At 41.5% G+C, this 19,717-nt stretch overlaps 1 protein-coding gene across 2 annotated transcripts in view; it reads right to left on the bottom strand.

Annotated features, from left to right (window-relative positions):
* Positions 1-19,717, bottom strand: part of LOC126259465 (endoplasmic reticulum-Golgi intermediate compartment protein 3) — a 106,881-nt gene that overhangs the window by 56,491 nt on the left and 30,673 nt on the right. The window contains exons 5-6 of one of the 2 annotated variants that reach the window (XM_049956295.1): positions 6,870-6,928; positions 6,554-6,719 (exon numbers count right to left, since the gene is read on the bottom strand). In XM_049956295.1, the coding sequence (XP_049812252.1) occupies positions 6,554-6,719; positions 6,870-6,928 (225 nt within the window). Of the gene's footprint in view, positions 1-6,553; positions 6,720-6,869; positions 6,938-19,717 lie in introns of both variants that reach the window. The other variant, XM_049956294.1, reaches the window with a different exon arrangement.

Here is a 19,717-nt window from a genome sequence, read left to right as displayed (position 1 = left end):
GTTCACCTAATGTACCAACCAGTCACCTTTCCTTTTGGACTCTTTACTGAATTTGTATGACCAGCTGTTTGAGAATACCTTGGGCTAGGCAAAAAATTTGAGGTCCATGTGTTCCTTATGCCATCATCAGTACCAAAATTTTGTTACTCCTGCCCCATCCTCTTCGTCATTTGCAACAAACTCAAGGCTGAGTCGCAGCATTGGCAGGAACTTGGTGTTGTTTCCCCTATTTCATTTAGTCAGTGGGCCACCCCTTTGGTAGTGATTCACAAGACAAATGGCAGCACGCCCTTTGTGGCAATTACAAACAAACTGCCAATTTACTCTGTGTTATGGATTTATTATTGTATTCCCCATTCACGGGAAGTGCTGGTGAGGCTGTCAGGGACCCAGTATTTTCCTCTATTGACTTATGTGATGCATATCTGTGGTTGCCAGTGGATGCTACTTCTCATTGTTTCTTAGTGCCCTATGACCCTTTTGGGCTTTATCAGTTTAGTTGCTTGCCCTTTGGAATTTCTTCTGCCCCAGGAATTTATCAAAGATACATGGAGCATTTATTAACGACATTCCCTGTTGTATCAACTACCTTGATGTCATCTGGGTCATGGGTTCTACACCAAAATGTAGGTTTTTTGCCCCTAAGGTGCACCTTCCAGGCCATGTGCTAGCAAAGATGACATCATCCCTACAGATGAACAAGTCAATATCATTGTCAACATGCCAACATCCAAGAACATGAAGGAGCTCCAGTCCTTTCTGGGCAAGGTTTCTTATTATACTAAGTTAATTCCCCAGGACACATACATCTGCCATTCTCTTAACCAGATCCAAAAGGGCATAAAATTAACATGGTCCGCAGATTGTCAATGGATTTTTTCAGTTGCTCAAGCAGTCTTTGTGCTCCGCTCCCTGTTTGGCTGCTTTTATGTTTGGTAAACAATTAATACTGACCAGCAACACGTCCCAGTATGGCATTGGTACAGTCCTGTCACATTATAACCCAAATGGCACCGAGCAGCCCATTTCTTATGCATCAAAGACGCTATCAGTGACACAAGGTAAACTATTCACAGACAAAAAAAGAGACAGTGGCTATCATTTCCTGTATTAAAAAGTTTTACAGTATTTTGTACCAAGCAAAGTTCATACTCATCACTGACCAGAAGCCACTGACTTCACTGTTCAGCCCCACCAATTGCAGAGGGGGAATTTTTTCTCAGTAATTATTGCTTTGACATTCACTGACCCAAAATTAAGTTCAATCAACAGGAGTCTCTTGTTTTCACATTGGATGATACCTTTCAGCAGATATTGTTTTTCTTTGATTGAGCCACCACGGCCCCTGGCACCTCTTTTCCAGAAACCTATCTCAGCAGTCCAGTCAGGATGGCCCGAGCTTCCTCCTTCAGGAGCGAATTTGGCATGGCATACGTTTTTCACATTTTTTACATTGTCCATGGGTCCTCATGCTTGTCATGAAGAAGCACAGCTGTGGACCAGTAATACCTCCTGCATTGCATCCTCACATAGAGCAGCTGATGCATGTGTCACACTGGTGTATATCTCACATGGAGGCTTTGGCATGGCGACATGTCTACAGGATGGTACCATTGTGACACTGAACATCTTGTATGGATGTGCACAGCCTGTGAAGAAAACCAGACTGCGCTGCTGAGTCAGTATTCCTCTTGGCCAGTCCTGGAGCACACTTGGGACAGGGATACATCAACTTCCCAGGCCCTTTTCTGGAAACGTGGTTGTTGCTGGTGGATGCACTGTCCAATTTCCTGTATGTAGCCAAACTGCCCTTCACAACAGTTAGTGAGTTGTAAGTCATTTTTGCCGCTGAAGGCTCTCCCCAGCTCCTCATATATGATAACAGTTGGCAATTTGCGTCACTGGAGTTGGGTGATTTTCCTACTTGCAATGGTATCTAACATCCGACTACTGCTCATTTCACCCAGTTACTAACTCATAAGTGAAGCGAGTTGTGAAAATTTTGAAGACTGAAATAAATAAATCTGGATGTGCCTCATCCCACAACAGTGCATTGTCTAGTTTTTTAGCTACGTACCAGGTGATACTGGTATACGGCTGCAGGCTGGCAGAACATCTGCATGGGTGCCAGCTATGGGGCCTTTTGAATTTGTTACACCTACATGCCTTAGAATGTCACAGCCCGCCACATTTTCTTCAGGGGTGTCATTTGGGCCTGATCTATAGGTTAGCAGCAGCTGTGGCTGCCGGGTGTTGTGGTGGGCTACAAGGGCCGGCCTTTGTTTGTGCCAGGCGATGGGGTCAGTTGTTGTGTCTTCCAGATACAAGGCTTCTGACTGCAGCAGCACGCACACCCACTGCTGCCCCCTGCTGTGCCCTTTGCCATACTACTTTGGCCTGCGCAATATGGTGCGAGCAGCAATCGCTGTCATGATTTCTGATGCTGAGCCCATAGACCTGAAACAAATGCTCTCCTTTCATCACTTTGCTGTGGATGAATCCTTGCACCCAATGATGTAGGTGGACCAGCTGTTACGCCAGTCATCACAAACTTCTGTCATTCTGAGAGGTGAGTTGTCACTGCCTACTTTGGTGGTAGACTTGCTGCCAGGGAATCTCGCGTCTCCTCCAGTTTTGCAACAGCAGTCATGGCAGAAACCGGCCCATTTTTGTTCCTATGTGGCCTTTTCAAGGGGAAGGGATCTATTATTCCTGCCAGCAGATATACATGTGGATGCATATGAACTGGTGTGGGTCGTGCAGCAGAGCACTCCAGAAAGTTATCATGAATGGCACACAATGTGCATCATATGGGCGGACTTGCTGACATAGGTGTTTATTTGTCAGTGGTGATAGGCTGGGACAATCAGTTCTTACATTGAAAATGGCTAACAAAGACCTGACTTTCGCTTTGTATCGAGTTCTTCCTCCTCTGGGGTCCCACTCCCCTTCTTCTGGGTCAAGTACCTACCATTGGCTACAGAAGTGACATTTGTGCTGGCAGGACAGTTCTGCAGCATTGTCACATCTGTGCAAATGCATTTCGGCTCATCTGCACAAACTGGGTAAGAGAAGACTGTCTACATTCCGTGTATATGGAAAGATTACTAAGGGGGTACTTGATCAGAAATAGCATTTGAATGCTTTTTGTCAGTAGAATCATGTTGTACCTCACACACCAAGAAGAAACTTCTACCAACATGTGCTGGAATTAGACAGCAGCAGGACTGTGGCCTATTGAGACTGCAGTTTATCACTCCGCAATATTACTGCTCATGTTGTGTCATGATTCCATGACTGTTATGAAAATGCAAAACTGATGTGTTCAGGGGGGTCATACTCAATGTCATGGAGGATCTCAATGGCCTCAAGTAACTAGTGACTGGGAGTACAGACATACTGTTTGCTCAGCCATGCAGGTTCTTGTAGTCACATTACATATCTTGAGCCAGGAAATGGGCTTGTCTGCAGCAAGACAAGTATGTACAAAGACAATGTGATAATTTCTAGAGCATGGTCCTCTGTCAACATAGCAACCACTTGATATGACAGCAGTGAGAGGTGCTCCTACAGTGGTGGGCTTAACAACACTGGACAAAGGAATGGCACAGTGTCATCTTTTCAGATGAGTCTTGGTTCTGCGTACTGCTTCACAACTGGAGTACCCGTGTCTAGTTGTTCCAAGGAGAGCAAACATCAGATTTCATTTCTCATCTTCAGGCCTAGAACATGATAGGAAGGTATGGGAAGCAACTGGCTACACAACATGATGATCTCTGGTTCACCCAGCGAGTAATTTGGACAGCAGCCATTACATTTGTGTTTTGTTAAGGCTAGTGACTGTTCCCTACCTTCGAAATTTCTGTGATATTTTCTTTCTGCAAGGTAACACAAGATGGAATGCTGCCTATTTTTCCCTGACCTACCTGCACACAAGGGGACTTTAACATACAGGGAGACTTAAACTGATGCCCTAGCCAGCACTTTCCCAGGTCTCTCACCCATTGGAAAGGTCCGATCATGGTTTGCCCAAAGATTAGCATGTCACCACCCACCAACCACTGTGATTGATAAACTCTGGCCGAGTTGTAACAGCATGGAATGATGTACACAAGTATCTCTTTTATCCGGTCCTCATTAATCTGGGTTATCCACAGTCATTTTTTGTTTCCTTGTCCTTTTTTTAACATAAAAAGGATGGTATACAGTTGATACAAAATGGTATATGCACAGTCGTTATGACGGAACCACAGGTGACATACAGATCACCAGTCTCATGCTTTTAGTAACCTTTACTACAGTCAGTGTGGGTCTGTTCTTTACTGAGTTAAGAAGCTGTACCAGTATTGTTAGTTTGTTTCCTTGTTTTGAGTGTATGTAAGTGAAATAGCATCCAAGCAAAAGAAAGTGGTTGTTTTGATGGACAAAGAGTCGGAAGCGCTAAATAGAACAGACAAAGAAGGACTGTAGAGAAACATAGTTGCGGAATATGGTGTAGGGATATCAACTATATCAGACTGGAAGAAGAACCAAAAAGAAACTGAAGACCTCTGCTGCAAAATGATAACTAAAGACAGTTTGCAGAAGTGTGGTACAATAAAGTAAGCAAGAAAGAAAACATTGGATGAAGCAATATTCATGTGGTTCAGTGAGGAAAAAAGAGTATGGTGTTCCAATATGCAGTCCTATATTGTGGGAAAAGGTCCTAAACTTAAACAGCAATTACCTAATAATGATTATCACTTCACAGTCAGCCAAGGTTGGTTGGAGAGATGGAAACCTCATCAAGGCACAAGCCAGTTTTCAGTAATGGTTAAAAGCTGTTTGTGGGACACAGTGGTTGCAGAAAACTTTAAAAAAAGTTGAAGAAGTAATTTTCTCTGAAAATACCCCCATCTACACAATCATGCTGCTCTAAAATGCCACCACAAGTTTGAAACAAAATACACACACACACACACACACACACACACACACACACACACACACACAGCTTCAGTACATAATCATAAATATGAACAGACTGCAGTAACTCTCAAGTTTAAGTGCCTAAGAACGTTTTCCTGTTGTGGCAAAATAAAGGGTTTGTAGGCCTGCATTGCGGTACATATTTGAGTTTTTGCATTTAGTAGAATATTTCTGGATGTTTGGTAACCTGGATTATGTCCTGACCCACCCAGTCTGGATAAACGAGGTTCTTGTGCACTCATATCTACCGTCCACACTCAGTCTGCCTTAATGCTCACCTAGGTTAAAGCCACTGTTGTTGCCAGAGGTGGCAGTTCTGTGTACTGAACTTGGCACCCTGCAAATTTAATCTTGTGTTCTTCCTGCAGTACTGTATATGCTTCCTGGTGTTACAATTTCAATGGCTAGCAGTGTACTTTATTAGTATAAAAGAATGTCACATAAGCAGACAAATATCTAACCTTTAAAAAAAAAAAACTGTGACATTCATGAGGAAGATGATAATTAAGAAATAAGCAAAATATGCAATCAACCACAAAGAAATCAACTGCTTGTTTACAATAAAATGGAAATGAGCGTAGGGCATCATTGGCCGGGAGGCCCCTATTCGGGGAAGTTCGGCCACCAAGTGCAAGTCTTATTTCATTTGACACCATATTGGGCAATTTGCACGCTGGCGATGAGGATGAAAGGATGATGAGAACAGTACAACACCCAGTCCACGAGTGGAGAAAACCTCCAACCCGGCCAGGAATCGAACCCGGACCCGCTAGCTTGGGAGGCGAGCACGTTACCAACCAGCTAAGCAGGTGGACTGCTTGTATGCAAGGAAGACAGAACAGATTATCATAGATGAAGGGCTATTGAGGATGCAAAGTCAATGAATTCAATAAGCATGAAGAAGGAGCCCTTACCGTATTTCTGAAATTGTGTGTGGTCTTGGGAGTATGGGAAAAATATCTCCAAACAGCTACCTTTAATCTCATCTTCTAAAGCATATAGTTCCATGATCAAAGGCATAACATTGGATTTAATGTATCCAAAAGAAAATGTCTTTTCATAAGTCACCACTGGTTTGTTATTTATTGGGTATCTATTACAGCAATTCAGATACAGACAAATAATTAAACATTCATCATATTGTCTCAAGTCTCTGGCTTCATTACTCCTCTGCCATTAATTATGAACTTGAAGGGTGGTTTGAAAAAGAGAGAGTCGTTTTACCCACATATACATGTTCATATAGCTACAGGCCCATTCTACACAGTTGTCAAGTTGAAGACATTAAAGTTTATACAATGTATAACCTCAAGAATCTGCAAACTGGGAACAATGCATTTTAACAATTTTAGCGTGTATATGTTTTTAAGACACATCTAAAATAAAAATAATAAATTGCAAAATAAAGTTCCGACACCCTTTTCTGTTTCTTTGTTGTAAGCTATCCACTTATGAAATGAGTTGCTCTTGTTTAGAACAATCTAATATACTCTTTTTTTTCGCAAATAAAGGCTTAGCAAATATAATAAAACTGTGATACAAAAGTGCACTGGTAAACAGTAAAAATGGCAGTACTGTTACTTACTCTGTTCACTTCCATGTAGCCATATATTTGACAAGCTTCAGTAAAAGCTGTTTTCAGTTTGTCTGAATAATTCTCCACTTGACACTGTTTAACATCTAGCAACTTGTCAATTGCCCACTGTTTTCTCCTGTATGCTTGTTTAACTTGTTCACATGTATTACAACACCTAAAATTTAACAACATTTTCAGAAAACAAATGCTCACGTATACAACCTATTTTTGTCTTTAAGTACTAGACATGTTACACTATCTATCTAGCAAAATTTGGCAAAAGAGTAATTAAACAGTACTACAAAAAGACAATACGGCAACTTACTCATTTGGTCCACCAGCCCCATAGCAGCTTCCACAAGTTTCCTTTGTTGTGTTACTGTCCTGCGAAAACTAATATCAGTACATTACACAAACATCTCTCTGAGCTTCCATACAGACTGAAATTATTTACAGATGCTGATTGGCAAGGATGCTCCCACCAGAAGCAGACTTAATCATGTTACAACTCTTTGGAAATAACAAAATTTTTTGCTAGCTCAATAATCATCACTCTTTCCATGTTCTGTTATGTTACACCAAGACTTGTTAGAGACACACTAAACACCAAAAGTGTAACAATATGTAGAAATATGAAGTGGGAACAACCACATAGTCTCTCAGTTGTAAATAGAGCAATTGGCAATATACGGCACTGGTAGAATTCTGGGAAATTGCAGTTTCTCCGTAAAAGAAATTGCACACAAAACACTTGTAACTGAATGCTGCTCAAGGAGCCATTGAGCATATATACAAAGAAGGTTGGTGTGAAGACCATAGGCTTGTTTAATTAATAGGCTTGTTTAATTAATGAGGACGTATAACAGAAACAATGAAAAATTATAACTGGTAGATGCTCAAAGAAAGATGCCATACATTTCGCAACAATCTGCTTATGAAATTTCCAGAATTAGGTTTCTGGGCAGAAAGTATGAGGATTCTTTAGCTCACTATACATTTATCCGGTAGAAATCACGCAATGGAGCAGGATGAAAATTTAACATTTGATACAATGAAATGTACCTTTTGTTACAAATTTTGCAGCAATTTGTAGAGGACAGATGTACACAGAGAAAGAATATGTGCTGAATGGGACATATCTTGCAGCAGGATATTTCACACAAAGGTAAGAAATCGACAAAGGGTCAGATGTAAGAGTAAAAAAGGGACAGATTTTGCAGGTTGAGTGGGTACTTGAATACCATTTTAGGAGAAATGGAAAGGATTTGGACAGGCCCAATCTGTTGGTGAAAATTCTGACAAGGTGTACAGCAGGCCATTCCACAATGTTTCATGGCCCATGGGTGTCTGGGCACAACTGTTAGCTTGCCCACAGACAGCCAAAGGTAGTAAACGCTACCCACCACAGTTCTGTTGCACGTTTTGCACTCGTACAAGCCACTTGGCCACCACAATCTGTGCGTATTCGACCAGGACAGTATAGTCATGTAGATTATAGCCCAGTTGCCTGACTACTGAAGGGTCAGATGTTTACTCAGACCTGACCGCCACTATCTGTGGGCGTCTGGATGTCCGTGGATGGGCACTTAAGCAGGAACAGCTTGGTCTACAGCACGGGTCAGAAACATGTCTATCATGATCTAATGGTACATCACGAGTGCTTATTTGAAAGATGACCTGAGTACTGTGAGCATAAAAGGAAAATTGTTAGTACAAAAGGTTCAGTATCTGTTGGGAGAAATAGGTGAGTTTCATCCCATTATGGTGCACTACCAACTTCCACGGCGTAATACAATTCGCCATGACAAAGAGAATATTATCTCAATGTTCATGTTTGGTTATCAGGGAGATTTTGTGATTAAGGCCTTCACATGTGATGTTGTATCAAGAAAATAATATATAGTTCTATGACCTCATACATAATGATTGGTGTATGAAATAAAAGTAAAATTTATCATTTCCATTCCGAATGGGAACATGAATTTTCTGTCACAGAAAGAAATGGTCCACACATTTGTTTATTATGCCAAGCTACTGTTGCATTTGTGAATAAGACAAACTTCGGGAGACATTTCAAAATGTGCACCCAAAAGTGAATGCCGAGTTTCCTTTATACTGTGAACAGAGAACAGAAAAAAAAACTCACACTACTTAAAAATCAATTAGGATTTCAACGAAATCTGTTCACAAAATCGGTGAACGAAACTATTGCCTCCACTCTTGATTCTTATTATGTTTTTAGCATATTAGTGAAAAGGAGGAATCCCTTTGAAGAAGGTGAATTCGTACAAGAGAGCTGAAAGGTGTTTTGATTTGATATTCTGTACTGAACAGCTGAGGTCCCACAACTGTCCGTAGGAAGAAGGATAAACAGAATGGAGCAAATTGGTTGGTTCATTTGTATTTGATGTGGTCTATGGTGGGCTTGACGAGATTTATAGAAACACCATTAGTTCATGGGCAGTTACTTAGAAAACCCCAAAAAAGGTTGTTTTTACCATTTTTGTACCAAAATCAAGCATTGGATTCCAAGATGGCTACGAACAGCAAAAGGCTGTAATTTTTACAGTATATTCCTAAGATCCCCCAGTCTCACACATTCTTGAAGATTTTATTGATATCTTTTTCCATTTCTGAGATAAAGAGGTTCAAAGGTACCTCACATGCACACATAAAATACATGTGTAAAATCCTGTGTGAGGCAAAGTCTGCTGTATCTGCAAGTAGCCAGATACTGGTATGCATGTCGGAACTCTGGAAGAAATGGAGGAAGCTAGCAGGCAGGAGACCCACATGCAGAAGAGTAATCCAAATTAATGGTAGGGCAACAAAATGCAATAGATGGACGGTGAACAAGACAACAGACCTGGGCAAGGATAAACGACCTAGACGACAATGATGTGCTAAGTAATGCCGTCGCCCCATGATAAGAACAAGGCCAAGATGCAACCAAACAGAGTAACTAGGTGACAAGTGAGGTAGTTATCAAGCAGTCCTAGTACAGTAAAGCAGCAAAGATAGACCTGAAAGTATCAAGCACAAAAACTTAACTGACCGGCTGTGCACTGAGCAGCACCTATATACCGGCCACACGAAATGCAATTGGCTGATGTAGTCATGTGGTGAGACAGTGGTGCTCTCTCTGTGAGAGCATAGAGCTAAGCAGCCGCAGTGTCCCCGGATGGCTAAGTCCATCTCCTCTGCCAGGCATCAACCACCACCATGCACAACACCAGAAAATCTAAATTATAAATAAACTCAGAAAATTGCTCAAATTTTAACATTATATTCTCAAGACATTTATCTAGAAGTTCCATCTTCCGTTTCCAAAAATCAATCATTATTGAGAAACACCACAAAACCATGGCTTCTGGGTACTAAGATCGAGTCACAAATTCCAAGACAGCTACGCACAGCAAATTGGTGTAATTTTTATGACAATTCCTAAGATCAGACCTCCAACAATCTTGAAAATTTTCTTGATATCTATATCCATTTCCGAGAGGCAGAGGTTCAAAGTTATCCTGCCTGTACACACAAAATCTGTTCAGAGGAGAAAACTAGTTTATAATGTGATTGCACAGAGAAAAGTGTTGTAAGTATCTGCATTATTATCAGAAGGGTTCTGAGACACCATGTTGTTGCACTGTATTGTATTGTATTTATTGGTGTTGTCTACAAAGCATCTTTGACATAAGACATTGTACATGTCAAGTTATAAGTACACTTCTGAAAGTGATTTCTAGGCATACTTATTTAAGGTTACATTAAAACACTTTACAAATTTTGTATTTACACTGGAGAGCCAAAGAAACTGGTACACCTGCCTAATATTGTATAGGGCCCCACAAACATGCGGAAGTGATGGGACATGACATGGACTGGACTAATGCCCCAAGTAGTGCAGAGGGAATTGACACCATGAATCCTGCAGAGCTGTCCATAAATCTGTAAGAGTACTAGGAGGCGGAGAGGTCTTCTGAGCAGCATGTTGCAAGGCATCCCAGACATGCTCGTGTATGGGGAGTTTAGTGGCCAGCAGAAATGTTTAAACTCAGAAGAGTGTTCCTGGAGCCACTATGTAGCAATGCTGGATGCGTGGGGTGTCCCACTGTCCTGCTGGAATTGCCCAAGTCCATCAGAATGCACAATGGACATGAATGGGTGCAGGTTGTCAGACAGGATGCTTATGTACATGTCACCTGTCTGAGTCATATCTAGATGTATCAGGGGTCGATTATCAGTCCAGCTGCACATGCCCCACACCATTACAGAGCCTCCACCAGCTTGAACAGTCCCCTGCTGACATGCAGGGTCCATGGATTCATGAGGTTGTCTCCATACCTGTACACATCCATCTGCTCGGTACAATTTGAAATGAAACTTGCCTGAAAAGGCAACATCTTTCCAGTCCTCAACAGTCCAATGTCACCCAGGCGAGGCATAAAGATTTGTGTCATGCAGTCATCAAAGGTACACAAGTGGGCCTTCAGCTCCGAGAGCCCATATAGGTGATGGTTCACTCACTCACACTTGTTGATGGCCCAGCATTGAAATCTGCACCAATTCGTGGAAGGGTTGCACTTCTGTCATGTTGAACGATCCTCTTCAGGTATCATTGGTCCCGTTCTTGCAGGATCTTTTTCCAGCCGCAGTGATGTCGGAGATTTGATGTTCTACCGGATTCCTGATATTCACGGTACACCTGCGAAATGGTTGTACGGGGAAAATCCCCAATTCATCGCTACCTCGGAGATGCTGTGTCCCATCGCTCATGCGCCGATTTTAACATATGTTCAAACTCACTTAAATCTTGATAACCTGCCATTGTAGCAGCAATAACCTATGTAACAACTGTGCCAGAAACTTGTTGTCTTATATAGGGGATGCCGACCGCAATGCTGTATTCAGCTTGTTTACATATCTTTTTATTTGAATACACATGCCTATACCAGTTTCTTTGACTCTTCAGTGTATTTAAATATTTTTCAATGTATTAAAAGCACTGATGCTATAAATATGACTTTAGAGATTTTCCAAAGGTTTTGACCTCAGTAACAGCTTTTATGTTTTTAGGAAGTTTGTTATAATGTTTAACTCCCATGTGGAAAGCACCTATGTGGCATGGAGATGTGTTGATTTCGGTTACATGTATTTTTTTTTTGTTTTTTCTGGTAAAATGATCATGTATATCTTTTTTTTTTTTTTTTTTTTTTTTTTTTTTTTTTTTTTTTTTTTTTTTTGCAATCTGTTGTCCTTATCTAATACATTCATTTTGATGAATATAAGGATTTCCATGATGTATACAAATGATAAGGGAATAACACCAGATATCTTAGATAAAGGTTTGCAAGAGATTCTAGATTTGCATCCAAACATGATTCTAATGTTATAATAACGTAGGCTTCCGTGGCCAGTGTCATAGAGATTAAAATTCTTCTGGGTATTATACTGTGTCATTGCTAAAAACTAACAACAATAATAAACTAAAACCGCCGTTTTGGCCGAATTTCAAAGGTCTTCCTCAGGTCACGACTGGTTTTGCATGGGGATAGGTACTTCTATTTATTACAGACTATCAATGTCTGATGTCACTGTTCTAAAACTTTTAATTGGCGCTCTAATATGATTGGCTAGTCATGACGTAAGGGAAGATGGAAGGAAAGAGGCTATTCGTGGATGACCATGTTGTCAATGGTTGGTAGCTGTCCACCAATCAGCGTTCAGCTTCTCGTCGGCAAGTTTTCCTCCTGGTGTGCACGGAAATGTACTGACAGTTGCTCTACAGCTGTTTGTGCAGATACGTTCGTGTCCCGTGTAGCTTCTGCCCCATGACCACTCATGGCCCGTTGGACTGGGATGGCCGGCAGCCAGGACGCCAGGAGTTTGTAGCCATCTTCTCTGTTGATGTTGTCAGGCTGCTTAATAATTTCGATCGCCTCCCGTATTTTGCGTTCTCGCATCCATGATTATTTTGCCAGTACTCGGGCTTCCTGGAACCTGATAGGTTGTCCACAGTCACAGTGGTGTTCCACTAACACTGATTTATTATGTTGCTGTAATCGTACATAGCGTTCGTGTTCTGCTACTCGTAAGCTACAGGTCTCCCCGTTTCTCCTATGTAGGAAGCTCCACACTCACACCGTAGTTCGTAAACACCTGCAGTGTTAAGATTGTTGACTACATCCTTGGTGGAACCTATAATTTCGTGGAACCTGTGACTGCTTCAAAAAATTGGTCTGAAACCTTGTCGGCGGAGGACGTTGCCTAGCCGTTCACTGACGCCTTTTACATATGGTAAGTGCACCATTGGAAGCTCCTCTTCTTTGCCTTCTTCACATGTTCTGCTCCCTTTGGTTTTAGCTAACTTTCTTATGATGTCATCATAGCCGTTGGCATGAAACATGTGTTGTAGCTCCTTTAATTCTTCTTTGATGTTATTTTCATCATTTATCCAGTAGACTCAGGCAGTTAACGTATGCAGAACAGAATACTTTGGAGCTGGGTGGTGGCGGCTCTCTGCATGCAGGTACCGATTAGTGTGCGTTGGTTTCCGGTACACTTTGTGTCACAGTTTTCCTTCGGCAGCTCTGTATACTTCCACGTCCAGAAATGGCAAGGTGCTATTGTTTTGTTTTCAGTCTCAGGTGTGAACTTAATATTTTTCTGCAGGCTATTTAAGTGCTGGAGGAAGTTTCCCAATTCCGCTTCACCATGAGACCAGATAACGAATGTGTCATCCATACATTGTAGCCAACAACTGGGACGTAATGGAGCAGAAGCTAGGGCTGTTTGCTCAAAGGCTTCCATGAAGATGTCCGCAACTACAGGGGAGAGGGGGGAACCCATTGCCACTCCATCTAACTGTTCATAATATTTTCCCTGCCAGGTGAAGTACATAGATGACAGGCATAAGCGCACCAGATCGCAGATATCTGGTGGGATTCGATCCTGTAGAATGCACATAGTCTCTTCAATGGGTACGTTAGTGAAGAGAGACTTGATGTCAAAACTGAGCATAATGTCTGATGGCTTTATTCTCTGTTCCCTAATCAGTTGTATGAAGTGGGAATAGTCTTTCACGTAGGAGTCTGTTTGTCCCACAAGACGGTGTAACTTAGGTGCCAGATGTTTCGCAACATAATACGTAGGTGAATCTATTCCGTTCACTATGGGCCTCAGCGGATAACCCTCCTTATGGAGCTTAGGTACTCCACAGATTCTAGGAGGAACAGGCACCATAGTGATTAGTCTCTTGGCTGTGTCAGGATCAATTCTTGAGTCCTTTACAAGGGCCTTCATATTTCTGCCTATCCCCACCGTCGGGTCACTCCTTAGTACTCTGTAAATGGGATCGCTAAGAAGTTTGTCCATCTTCTTTTCATATTCAGAAGTGTCCATCAGCACCATAGCATTTCCTTTGTCCACATGTAGGACCACAACATCCTTGTTATTCCTGAGCTCCGATATTGCCTGTCTTTCTTCACATGTGATATTGGCTCTGGGTGGTTTTGCTGTTTGTAAGATTCTTACAGTTTCCTGCCTTATCTTCTCTGCTTTGACACGTGGTACTTGGTGGAGTGATGCCTCCACAGATTGAATGATCTATTCTGTGGGAATCTTTGTGGGCATAACTGTGAAGTTTAAACCTTTGGAAAGAACTGGCGTTGCTGCCTCACTGATGGTCTGTGTCGAGATGATTCTAATGGCCCTTTTTGTACTCTGAAATTGCTATTAGCTGTTTTACAGTTTCCTCAGAAAGCGACTCCACATTTGAGGCAAGAATGGAAGTAGGCACAGTATGCATTCATTACTATTTTCTCACTACACAATGTTTTTTGTGAGCAAAGAAGGTAACATGTCTTGTTGAGTTCTGCATTAACAATGTACAAAAAGATAGATTTCTACTTACCATAAAGAAGAAATGTCAACTTGCACACAGGCACAATTAAAAGACACTTAGATGTAGCTTTCAGTCGTCAGTCAAGAGAGACACAAAGACAAAATTCTCTCTCTCTCTCTCTCTCTCTCTCTCTCTCTCTCTCTCTCTCACACACACACACACACACACACACACACACACACACACACACACCTCACGCACACATGACCACCAACTCCAGCATCTCTGATCTCAGTTCTGCATCAAGGTATTCAATAAGCTTACTCCATTTAACATTGCTCTGCACCCAAAGTCCTAGGAGTTCGATTTCAGTACTGTTACTGACTAGTTCGTTATTGATAGAGACCAATGGGATAAACATGTCCTTGTTTGGAGCATTGTGGAATTTTAGTGTAATGGCTTTTTCACTATTTATTACATGTTGATTATTCTGTGCCCAGCTATATTGTTTTGTGATGACGTTTACTGATTGCTGTAATTTGTCTTTAATGACTCCTTTTAGTATAATTGTGGTCTCATCTGCTAATATGGTTGTTTTCTGTGCATCCACATTTGAGATCATTTATATACTGAAGGACGTGCAAAATTTTTCTGCATGTAAAATCCAGTTTTGGGAGTAAAAATTAGTTTTGTGGTATTTAAATTTCACATTAAGTAAACTATCAAAATTTATGAATGATATGCTCTGCTATGGCAGGGAAAAGAAGGGAACCAATGGAAAAATACTCCTATCATAGCACAAAAAAGGTGAATATGCTCCTGTTTAAAAAACTCTGACTGAAAAGTGGCATACCACCTGTCTCAGTCTACATTCCTCAGCACTTTCATAAATTTTTCTGAAAAGTTTGGCATGTAAAAATATTAATGCTTTTTTATGCTGAGAGGCAAGGAGACAATGGCAGGGGTGATAAGATGGATAAGTAATAAATACTGGAAGATAGCAGACAGTGCAGTGAGAGAATGAGAGCAACACAGTGGCAGAGGAGCATAGTTGACAGTTTTAGGCAAAGAGTGAAGGAGACACTGCCAGTGGGAGAGGAATAAAGAGATGCAGAAAGCGGAAGTGGGTGAGAGCCAGTGATAATGAGAGACAGAGTGTATGAGGAAGAGAGAGGGTTTCAGTGAGAAGAGACAGGAGCAGTAGGGAAGAATGAATGAGATAGGAGCAGTTAAGAGAGAACAAGTGGAAGACATTGACAGTGAGAGGAAACAGTCATAGCAGAACAGAATGAAGGAGGCAGTGGCTGTGACACAGAACACAGTGACATAGTAACACAGATAATAATGATAATGAGTTGGGCTGAATGACTGAGTGAAAATGGGCAAGTGGAAGTGGGTAGGTATAACCAACTTACAGCAATGGACTAGTGGGTGTGAATGAGTTACAGTTAGGGAAGCAGGTGGGAGTGAGAGGCAAGTTGCATGTTTAAAAGAGTGTGAGTATGTTTGCATCCCAAAACTTTTGGGAAAATTTTTAAAGGTGCTGAGGAAGGTAAAATGAGGCAGCTGGTACCCCACTTTTCAGTCAAAACTCTTTAAACAGGAGTATGTTCATCTTTCTTGTGCTCCTATAGGAGCATTTTCTGCTAGTATAAGAATATATTTGTACAGTGTTATGGAATAAAATTCTTATGTTTTGAATAAATAGTGAGAGTGTACAGATTTTTTGTTAAGTAGATGTTTTACAGTATCCAAAATTTAAAAATGTAGCAATCACTGTATTTTTAAAAGAAATAGATCATTCTGATATGTTGACACAGAATTAGGGGTCCCCGTAGGTTTCATGTCAGTAGGGGCAAAATATTTACACGTGATTTAGAAATTTTGAGAGCAATTGTTATCTGCTCATTATTTTGTATGTTAAAACCTGTTTTTACATTCCCAGCCACATTTTCAGTTTTTCCCTCATTTTTGTTATTTTCTTTTGGTCTCATTATAAGCTCTATTCCAATAATAAACAAATTTTTATGTTTATTTTGCACAATATTCACTGCTCATGCAGTGACTACAATTGTAATTCAATTAACAGTTCAGGTGGATGGGAGGAGGAGATGACAAGACATTACATTTGACTCTGCAAAAGTTTGTCAAATTTACTTCCATTGCAGTGAAAGCTTTGTTGAATGCGCCTAACAACAGTATTCTACAATTACACTCTGGAGTAACTGTGAACTATAGTTTCAGGTTTTATAAACCCATTTTGGAGTATGTGTGTCCTACGTGGGGCCATGCTGCTTCAGACAAGATTAGAAGCTGCAGTCGTTACAGGATATAGTCTTGCATGAGCATTACATCCCCCAAATTCATTTGGGTTGCTGAGTTGTCTTCCTCCAGAGACAAAAGATGCTAGCAACCGGTTTTTATTTTTCCTGTGATACATCTCGAAACTGGCACATTTGGAACCTCCGAACATATGACAGAATGAAGAATGGGAACTCGTGTGGCTGTTCTGGCTGCTAAGGTAGTGAGACAATTCATTTCAATGTCTTAATCATTTCAGCTAACCATATCCAAGCCATCATTATCTCAATTATCATCTACCACTAACTCAATTACTGTCATGCCACAATGACCAATGCATGGATAGTTAACACCATATCTGGACATGTAATACTGAAATAAATTCTAGCTGGCAATAGACATTAGAGGTTTTTGAAATGTGCAAACCTAGGGCTGTGGGAACTGGGAATATGACTTTCATTCCTTAGGAAGGGAACATTTCGGAGACGGAACTCTCACTGTGGATATCCTTTTTCATGTGACTATGTACACATGTAATAATTTCATCACTCAGTTGACTGGCAGTTTCATTTCATTTTATTATAGCTTGTTAGTAATGCCTGGGTGTACGGGGGTGCATGGAAGGAGCTTCTGCGAATGATTATTGTAGAGTGAACAAACTGTGCGTATCCTGGAAATGGTGAACTAGTGTCAACAACTAGTCCTTTTACCATCATGAAACATAGGAGAAAGATGGCAGACATGCGAAATTGGACCTCTTTAAAACTAAAAATAGTGACATCTTCATTAAATATTGAAGGATTGTCAAGAAAGTAAGAAGTTTTACTGTCAGACAAATGCAAACAACATTCATGAGACATTTTAACATGGAAGAAATACACAGAAGGGTAAACAACTGAAGAGCAAAAATTGAAGGCATGAAGACAGCATTAGAACACCCTCATGAACAATATGGTAGTATTATCTTTGTAAGACCAGATACGAGATTAAGTCAATAAGTATGATGGACACAAACAACATTAAAATTTTGGCAATTGAACTACAGTTGTGTACTATTACATCAGTGTACAAACCATCTAATATTGATTTTACCTTCCACAAGCCAAATGACTTTCATGACCAAGACATCAAGATTGTGTTGGGATGCTTTAACTGTCAAAGTATCAACTTCTATTAAGACAATCATTCAATAGGGGCAGATGGTAGAGGGCGCATAGTCCTGAAAACATTTTCGTGACTGAGAACATGGCTCATGATGTTACAAAAACAGTGAACCTTTCTCCAGGATGCAACATTGGCCTATAACTTGTATAGTTTCTGGAGTTTTCCAAGTGGCAATTGTACTTGGCCTATATCCTGTATAGTTTCTGCAGTTGTGTGAATGGAAATTGTACCCTTCAACCTTTCCTGGACCCATTGCACTAAGGGATAGACTGTGTACAGCACACAGATGCTTTGAATGGAGCAGATAATGCAACTGCAAAGCTTGTGTCGCCAGATGTACTGTGTGGGCTGATACAGGGCGTAGAGTTCTGCTGTAATACTGAGCAATGCTCCGGAAGCTGATACCGAAAAATGTCAGTGCCATCGACTAAGGCACACTCTACACCACAGCCAGTCCAAGAGCCATCAGTGTACACAAAGGTACTATTGCGAAATGGTCATGAAACTCAAGGTGATAGAGCGAAGCTGGAGTAGTGGCCTTAGGTAGCAAATGAAGGCCAAAGTGAACATGGGCCACCGCACGAAGCCAAGGTGGTAAAGGGTTCACACCCACTGGGAAAGTTGCAGGTAGTGTGAAGGAAGTTAAGCTGCCACACAAAGAGCCGAAAGCGAACTCCGGGGGGGTAACAGAAAAGAGAGACACGCCCCGTACAATCAAAGGCGTCATCGAAGGAGGAGGTATAGGATGGGTGGCCACGCAGGGCAGACAAATGGCATGCATATCTGCTGAGGAGAAACTCATGGTGGTAGAACAGCAATAGTTTGGCAGCTTCTGCAAACAGACACTCAACCGCACTAGTGTAAAAGGGACTAGTGGCCAAACAGATGCCACGATGGTGGATAGTATTGAGACGGCATAAGAGGGATGGACGTGCAGAAGCATAAACTAAACACCCATAGTCTAGTTTCGAACGGACAAGGGACCGGTACAAACAGAGGAGGATGGTTTGATTGGCTCCCCAGAAAGTATCCCTGAGGACATGTAGGACACTGAGGGACCGCATGCAGCGGGCTGCCAGGTAAGGCACTTGGGAGGATCAAGAAAGTTGCTCGTTGAGCACGAGCTCCAGGAATTTTGTAGTTTCAATGAATGGAAGAGCAACAGACCCAAGATGTAAAGACTGTGGAAGAAACCAACTGCGCTGCCAGAAATTCATACAAATGGTTCTGTCAGTGGAAAAACAAAAGCCACCGTCAATGCTCTATGAGTGAAGATGATCAAGACATCACTGACAATGCTCAATGAGACAAGGACATGGAGAACTGTAATAGACTGCAAAATCATCAATGAAAAGAAAGCCGGAGATGTCAGGTGAGAGACAGGCCATTATAGGGTTAATGGTGATAGCAAAGACAACGCTCAGGACGCAACCCTGAGGCACACCATTTTCCTGGATAACGGTATCCAACAAGGCAGAACCCACAGGGACCTTGAAAACTCGGTCTTTTAAAAATTTCTGAAGGAAATGGGGCAAGCGGCCATGGAAGGTGAAGAAGATTGGAGAAATATGTCATGAGAATGCCACGTCACAGAAATCCCCAGAAGATGCTGACCTACAAGGTAAATGGAAAAACATATATCAGAAGACATCAAAAAAGATGAGGATGATTTTGTCTGACAAACTGCCTATTGGCTTCTGTCTCGGGTTCTTCGGCCGACGTTCATGTAATGATCTTTCTGACGTTTCGTCAGCACGAGTGGCTGGCATTGTCAAAGCTTCACCCTCCATTGCTGGTGGTGAACTGGAGGCGAGCTCGCGGCCGCAGGCTATATGTACCTGGCGCGCCAACGTCCGAGGGCTTCT

The sequence above is a fragment of the Schistocerca nitens genome, chromosome 5 (assembly GCF_023898315.1).
Source record: "Schistocerca nitens isolate TAMUIC-IGC-003100 chromosome 5, iqSchNite1.1, whole genome shotgun sequence".
Taxonomy (NCBI): Eukaryota; Metazoa; Arthropoda; class Insecta; order Orthoptera; family Acrididae; genus Schistocerca; species Schistocerca nitens.
Note: the sequence above shows the minus strand (reverse complement) of the source record. Positions and strands in the feature narration are given on the sequence as shown.